We start from the raw sequence: 8,336 nt of genomic DNA on the forward strand, positions 1-8,336 counted from the left end.
ACACGTCAGCTATTAGTTTCCCCTATCAGTGACCTGGAGATCAAAGACGCACTGTTTGCGATGGGAGATAACAAGGCACCAAGTCCGAATGGTTTCAACGCTTGCTTTTTCAAAAAAAGCTGGGATATTATTGGCGATGATTTCATTCGAGCTATTCAGCATATTTTCAGCCATAAGCAGATCCCAAGAGGTATAAACTCTACTTTTCTGTGTCTTATCCCGAAGATGAAAAATGCCTCGCATATTGCTTCCTTTCGTCCTATCGCATGTTGCAACATTGTTTATAAATGTGTATCAAAAGTGTTAACTAATAGAATGAAAGGTTGCATTTCATCTTTGGTATCAAGTACCCAATCTGCTTTTATCCCTAGACGATCGATTCAGGACAATCTTTTGATGGCCCATGAACTGCTGCGTGGGTATTCAAGGTGGGCAGAAAAGATGTGCAATAAAGCTGGACATTCAGAAAGCTTATGACTCTGTCTCTTGGGTAGCAATAGAAGCAATTCTACACAAGTTCAAGTTCCCACTGCACACTTATTCATAGAATGGCTTCAGATGTGCTATACTTCGCCAACTTCTCGGTGATGGTAAATGGGTCTCCTGAAGGGTATTTTCAAGGGAAGTGAGGTTTAAGACAGAGAGACCCTGTGTCTCCTTATCTGTTCGTGCTAGTCATGGAGATTCTGAGTGCACTACTCCTCCAAGGGCTGCAGTCTCGGAAAATTTCAGCCCACTCTAAGTGCAAAAAGCTGGAGATATCTCACTTATGTTTTGCTAATGACGTGCTCCTGTTTTGTAAAGGTAACATGGACTCTATTATGGCTGTTAAGGATATCTTGCATTCTTTCTCTGAAGCTACAGGACTAAAGCTCAGTAATGCAAAGACAACTCTTCTAACTGGAAGTATGACTGAAGCGAAAGGGCTAGCATTAGCAGAAGCCATGAACATCTCTCTTGTAACCCCACCAGTCACTTACTTGGGGCTGCCACTCACGGCTACAAGATTAGGGGTAAAAGAATGCTTGCCACTCATAGAGAAGATTACCGGAAGAATCTCAAACTGGAAAAACAAGGAGTTGAACAGAGCGGGAAGAGTGCAGCTTGTGAAGTCAGTGCTTTCATCCTTTCAGAATTATTGGGCAACAACATTTGTTCTCCCGAGAGCAGTGTTGGATAAAGTAGCTAAACTGTGCAACAAATTCATCTGGGCAGGACCGAGTATGGCGAAAAAAATGCACCATGCGAGCCATGCTACTCTCAGGCTTGACAAAGAGCAAGGCGGACTTGGTTTGGTGGATCTACGGGTTTGGAATCAAGCTGCATATTGTGGATTAGTGGTGAAATTGGCCCAAAAAACTGATTGTGTATAGGTTAAGTGAGCTTGGGAGAACCACATAAAGAAGAAGCATTTTTGGACCATGAAAGTTCCGCAGGACTGCTCATGGGTGTGGCGAGGGATACTAAAGAACAGAGAGACTGCCTAGAAGTTTGTTAGATACAGCATAGCAAATGGTAATGGGATGAGTTTTTGGCACGACCCATGGTGTGCAGGCCCACTCATCTTGGACCCTGATGTAAGGGCACTTCTGGCTGAAGTAGTTCCAATGGATGCGCTGGTCAGTTCGGTGATTATAAATGGAGAGTGGGCAAGGAACATCACCAACCTACCTGAATGTGAGGTGAAGAGGCTGATCATAAACACAGAGATTAACTCATACACCTCGGAGGACCAAGTAGTTTGGACACCATCGAGTTCAGGGCTGTTTTCTGTGTCCTCTGCCTATGCGGTCTTGAAGAATGTTAGAAGTAAAGTAAATTGGTACAAGATTGTATGGGGAAAGCTGTCAGTGCCGAAGCATTCATTCACCGTATGGCAGCTATTTTCTAGATCGCTACCAACCCAGAACAGACTCATGGTGAAGAAAGTGATTGGGTACTCGCGATGCTGCCTCTGTGATTTACATGAGGAAAGTTCGGCGCATTTGTTCTTTGAGTATTCCTATTCGAAACTGGTGTGGAGTAGTTTTAAAGAGGCGATGGGGTTACCAGGAAGAGTTTGGAATTCCCATGCAGAATGGTATTACATCATGCGTATTTGCAGACCAAAATCCATAGCCTCTAAAATGTTGAGAGCGCTAACCTGTGCTGTAGTACAAGCTATATGGAATGAGAGGAATTGGAGGCTCAAGAAGCAGCGATTCCTCAGTGCTGATTCAGTGAGCATGAAGGCTTTGAACAATATGAAATTGTATCTGGGGAAATCGCTGGAAGCAGTGAAGGATGATGTCGCAGTGCGAACTATTTTGACTAGGCTCTGAATCTGACATTCTTGTCCTTAGCACGGATGGATCAATACAGCAGGGCAAAGCAGGCTATGGAGGGGTTTTAAGGGATCGAAATGGAGAGGTTCTCATGGCATTCTGCGGAAACTCCACAAAACAGTTAGTCTTATATCAGGAGCTAATTGGGGTCCAAAAAGGCATTGAAGGAGTGGAAAGAATGAACATAAAGGAGGTGGTAGTGCAGTCTGACTCACTGAGAGTGATACAAATCTTGAAAAAGAGGGAAGCTCCACCTTGGTATTGTAAGAACCTGGTGGCTCAGATTGGGTGTGCACAAGCAAGATTTGCAGAGGTTAAATTCCAACATGTGTTCGAGAGAAGGAAATCAAGTTCATGGATTACCTGTCAAGAGTTGGTAGTAATTGCAGTACTCATAGTACAGAATGTAGTAACCAATGCATGTACTTTCTCCCCCCCCCCCCCCCATGGATCAAAAACTTAGTGAATTGATCAAGGGGGATAAAGAAGGAAAGTTGTACTTGAGATTTTTTCATTAATAAAAGGTTGGGGTCTCCTTAACCCCTAGTTATGGAAAAAAAAAAAAAACTTTTTGACTTTAACACTACACAGATATATTAAGATTGTCAGGTCGAGTACACTACCGAGACAGCAAATATCAAATCAGTTATTGTATTTGTACATCAGTCACTTGCCTTTTGAGTATTCACAATTGCAAGTAAGTTTCTTATAAGTTCACTTTGAGTATTCACCAAATTGGCCATTTGAGCCAAATCCTTCTTGACCGTTAGTACCTCCTCTTGAAGTTGAGTGACCGTCTGTTTGTCTTGTGACACCACACCTAATTTTGAAGGAGTTACTCCAGCTCCTTTACCTCTCACACGACTATAACGATAAGGTCCAAGTACTTGTGAAAGGGCATCATTTTGTATGGAGTGGTTAAAAGAATCTGATGCTGCTCAATCTCTAATTTCTTTCATCTTTTTCTACACCAATCACATTTGATACGTTAATATATAGAATTTATTCAAGCTCAACAAATAGGTATCATTGATATATATAGCTATAATTCTAGTAGAAAATTTATCTATTCTTACCATTCGTTCTGCAACTTTTCGTAGTGTGTCCTTTGCACCAAACATCAACTCTAGTTATAGAGGAAGGATTTGGACTCTCCTTTTGCTACATGATAAGAATTTCCACAATCAAGATACATACACAAAAGTAAAGTTGCGTAAATATGATAGTTAATTACCATTTGGTATTTTAAGCGTGCATAGCCTTGTCGACTACATGTGTGAGGGAGTTCTTGATTTTCCCTTATTTCTTGAAACTTTTGGCTCTTTAGCTGCAGTACAAAAGAGTTAGATAACATATTTCAAACTATGAGGATATTCAAAGTATCACCAAAATCACTCACAATGAACTTTCTCCTTGACATTTGCTTAAGAAACATCTCCCATTATGGTAAACCACAGTCTGTTGGCTTGAGATGTGCAATGTCCTTCTTCTTTTTTGTATAAATTCTTATCTTTCCCCTCAATCTTGATTTATGTGCCAGCCACAACCTTCCAATTTGTTGGAGGGCATAAGTCCTGCGCCCTTCATCTAAGATAAATTTTTGCTACAAGAAATAAGAAATAGTACGTAAAATATTTTGACAACCCCACCATCATAACTATATATATTTACTGAAAAGCAAAGTAAAAAAATAAACAAAAATACTTGTGCTTACCAAGATTGATTGCTAATACAGATCTTTGTACCCTTTTCTGATTCCCCTCCAATCACTATAAGTTAGTGGCACCATCTCAGATGCAATACTTCCCAAATAAGAAGAAAACTTGTCTGAATTTTCTCCAAAAGGCTGCCCATTCGCATTGAAGGTCACCGTTAATTGCATCCACTATCAGTTGCCATTACCTTGGATCTACAAAGACCTCTTGGTGTCTTGCTTGATTGGTTAGATTCTTTGGAAGAAGGATCATCCTCATCACTTCAGATTCTTCATCCGAGTCGATAGCAACATCCTCATCACTAGAATCTCCTTCACTCTCTTCTTCAATCAGTGGTCCCTTTGACTTGGCTCGGTTGGCAGTACCCTTACTTCCATCCTTGTCGCTACAATAATCTTCATCACTTGAGTCATGAGAAGAATCCATTTTTGTCCTAGATCTTTTTTCAACTTTTTTGAAACTCTATGATAAAACCCCATTAAATGAAAACAAAAGATTATAGTAAATTATAAACAACACTTAACAAAGGAAACACGAATAGCTAACATATATAAACAAAAATATTAAGAAAAACATATTTAAACAACACCTTAGACTTTGTAAAACCACCGCCTTTGTTGATTTGTGGGATTCATTTGAAGTAGGGTTCTTTCTATTGCCATGAGAATAAGAATTTGGGATTATTTCGTCATCCTCACTGAAATCATGGGCATCTTCTTCCGCGCTAAAGTCCCCATCAGTGAGATCAATGTTTCTAGTATCTCGGCTGGCAATTTTACTCATCTTAGATCGTTTAGTTGCTCCCTTTACACTCTGTGATTGTAATTAATATAATATAAGTGTTAACATAAAACACACTTAAACTTGGGAGTGAATTAAGAGAAAGTGATAAGAGCCCAAAATTGTAGTTTTAACCCCTTAATAATACTATTTTTAGACCAATTATGCGAGTAATAAATAAGAGTTAATGTTAATTACGTGTTTTTACATATTTCAAGGCATGGAACTCAATTATGTGCAGAAATGTGCCACTTTGGCGATATAAAGGAGCAAATGGTTGGTTGCTAAGAAGTTCGGTGATAAAGGCCAAGATTCAAGGAGACAAAGCCTTTATAAAGCCCAGTAAAAAGCTGAAAAGTCAACACGGGCAGAAACAGTGCACAAGTCAGCAGAACTTCCGAAGACCATATCTTTGGACTCAGGCCTCGGATTTGGGCCTACCTTATGTCAAAACGACCGGCTCGGAAAGAGATTTCCAATGGTCCAAGCCTTGACCAAATTAAAGGAACAAAAGTGGACAAAAAGTCTGCTAAAGTCAAAGCTAGCTGAAACGGGCTCTGTTGACTGAAGAAAGTGGGCTTTGGGCTCGATTTTCCGCCCCAAAACATGGCTACTCAGCCCATGCACGAAATTGTGGATCTAGTCTCCTGCTTTACATAAAACAAGACTTAGCTCTTAATAAATAAATAGTTAGATAGCTTAGAATAGAAAGTAGCCATTAAAATAGCTTGTAGATCTAGTTTTTTTGGAATTTCAATTAGTTAATTAATTAGTTTCATACATTGTTTTAGATTAGTTATTGGAATGATTGTTCTTCATTGATTAGATAAATAAAATAGTAGTTCTTGATCATTTCGATTTTTTTCATTTAAATTTGTAAATCTAATTTCAATTCTTGTTGTTATTCAATTCTTAGTTATTAATTAGATTTGAAGTATTGTTAGTTAAAATTAGTAAAGTTCAAATCTTTATATTATGTCTAGTTTTAATTCAATGGGAAATTATAGTTTGATGAATCAAGGCTAAAACTCCATTAGAAAGGTTTGATGAAAACTTGATTGTGTAGTATAGAATTGTTGTAAGAATCTATTCCACTCTAGAAGGTCGTTGATTCGCCATGAGAATGGGTGAACGACCTCACATGCTAGTTATGAATTGGTAGAAATGTCATGTATAATTAGGGATTAGAACGACCAATTCTTACCATAAGAACGTAAGAATTGGTTTACAACAAATCTATGCTAGTTTATTAAGTTGGATTCAAGGTGGAATCAAATTCCCCTAATTCTTTATCTAGATTCAACTCTTAGCATTTTGTCATTTCGTTATTCGTAGCTTGTTATTTGAATTCACATCATAGTATAAATTCCACCATTACTCTCATTAGACTTTGGATAGACTCGTCAATTGTAGAAAACTTGAATGTTAAAGGACTAAGAGTGGAACGAATCTTCTATTCCAACTCTATGTCAATAGATTCGAGAGTAGAAAACAAATATCTTTGATAAGTCTAGTATAAGCGAAACAGTTTATAGTTTTACTTTCGTTTAGAGTTCATCGCTTTATTTGTGAGTATGACTATCTTTTTACGAATATATTTAACTCTAGAAGGTCGTTGATATCTTTTTACGTCAATAGATTCGAGAGTAGAAAACAAATATCTTTGATAAGTCTAGTATAAGCAAAACAATTAATAGTTTTACTTTCGTTTAGAGTTCATCACTTTATTTGTGAGTAAGACTACCTCTTTTTACGAATATCAAATGGCGCCGCTGCCATCTTAGTACTCTTTAGTATTGTTTTCTTTAGAATTGATAGTTTTTCAAAGTCCCATAACCCACCCACCCTTGTTTGATTTTCACTGTGGTTGTCCGTTTCAGCACTAAAATTTTCCTCGGAAAATTACTCGAGAGCGCCGACACAACCCTAGCTAAGCCAAATTGAGCGCACCACCATAATACACTGAATTCCACTTCAAGCCTGAGCACGACCTGCGCCCTGGGCAAGCCAAATTGGAATGCACCCTGTGCCCACACGCCTAGAATTCCACTTCAAGCTGGAGACCCCATAACGCTTTGAACTCCAAATTTTAACCCTCGAAGCACCACTGCCCCGGCTAGGCCTATTCTCGAAGGCCGACCACGTGATAAGAGCCCAAAACTGTAGTTTTAACCCCTTAATAATCATACTGTTAGACCAATTATGTGAATAATAAGTAAGAGTTAATACTGACTATGCGTTTTTATGCATTTCAGGCTTCAAAGTCCATTATGTGCAGAAATGTGCCACTTTAGCGAGATAAAGGAGCAAAAGTCAACAGAACTTCCGAATGCCATATCTTTGGACTCAGACCTCGGAATGAGGCCTACCTTATGTCAAAACGACCGGCTCGGAAAGAGCTTTGCAATGGTCCAAGCCTTGACCCAATCAGAGGAGCAGAAGTGGACGAAACGTCTGTGGAAGCCAACTGCAGCTGAATAGGCCTTTTTGGACTGAAATAATTGGGTTTTGGGCCTGATTCTCTGGCCCAAAACATGGCTCCAAGCCCATGCACGATTTTTGGATCTGAATGTATAAGAACAAAAGCTTAACTCAGTGTTAATGGCAGTTAGGTTAGGTAGATAGCTTAGAATAGAAAGTAGCCATTAAAATAGGTTCTAGATCTAGATTTAATTATTTTATTTAATTAGTTTCAAATCCTTATTTAGATAAAACCTTTGGATCTTGTTCTTCATTTGATTAGATAAATAAAGTAGTGTCCTTTATCAATTTCGTTTTTGTCATTTACAATTTATTAGATCTAAATTCAATTCTTGTTACCATTCAATTCTTAGTTATTAATTAGATTCCATTATTGTTTAATTAAGTAAATTTCAATGCTTTATATTATGTTTAGTTTTAATCTAAATGGAAATGATTATGAATGATTCAAGGCTAAACCTCCATTAGAGGGGTTGAGAAGCCTTGATGAAAGCTTGATTCCGTTTAACGTAGAGTCGCCGTAATTTCTATTCCACGCCGTAAATAATTAGTTCACCATGAGAATGGGTTTAATTGTTCACATGCTAGTTATAAATTGGTAGAAATGCCATGTGTAATTAGGGATAGGAAGAACCGATTGTTCGTGTAGCGATTCAATTCGATTACTTACGACTTCGTCGCTAGTGGATTAAGTTGAGTTAAGGTGGAATCAATCCCCTCTAACTCCTTATCATCGAATCAACGTAGCATTCCCTTAGTATTCGATAACCGACTAGTGCATTTTAGGTGGGTAGTTGCATCGTAGTCTAGTCCCCTTTTAAGTAAAGCTCTCATTGACTTTAAGTAGAGTATTGAGAAGAGAAAACAAGCATCTGGAAGGACTAAGAGTGGAGCGAATCACTCTACTCCACTATATCTCATTGGATTGAGAGTAGAAAATATCTTTGATAAACAAAGGCTCACAAGTCTAGTTGTTAGTTTACTTTACGTTGTGAATTCATCACTCATTTAAGTAGGTAGACTAATCATTTTTACA

The 8,336-nt window shown here is 38.4% G+C and overlaps 1 protein-coding gene across 1 annotated transcript; it reads left to right on the plus strand.

Moving 5' to 3' along the window:
- The first annotated feature begins 1,523 nt into the window (after positions 1-1,523).
- Positions 1,524-2,321, plus strand: LOC147482091 (uncharacterized). Its single transcript, XM_086579191.1, has one exon. It carries the CDS (start codon positions 1,524-1,526, stop codon positions 2,319-2,321), a length of 798 nt encoding a protein of 265 aa, XP_086435317.1.
- Positions 2,322-8,336: the final 6,015 nt, after the last annotated feature.

The sequence above is a fragment of the Coptis chinensis genome, chromosome 8, assembly GCF_015680905.1.
Source record: "Coptis chinensis isolate HL-2020 chromosome 8, ASM1568090v1, whole genome shotgun sequence".
Taxonomy (NCBI): Eukaryota; Viridiplantae; Streptophyta; class Magnoliopsida; order Ranunculales; family Ranunculaceae; genus Coptis; species Coptis chinensis.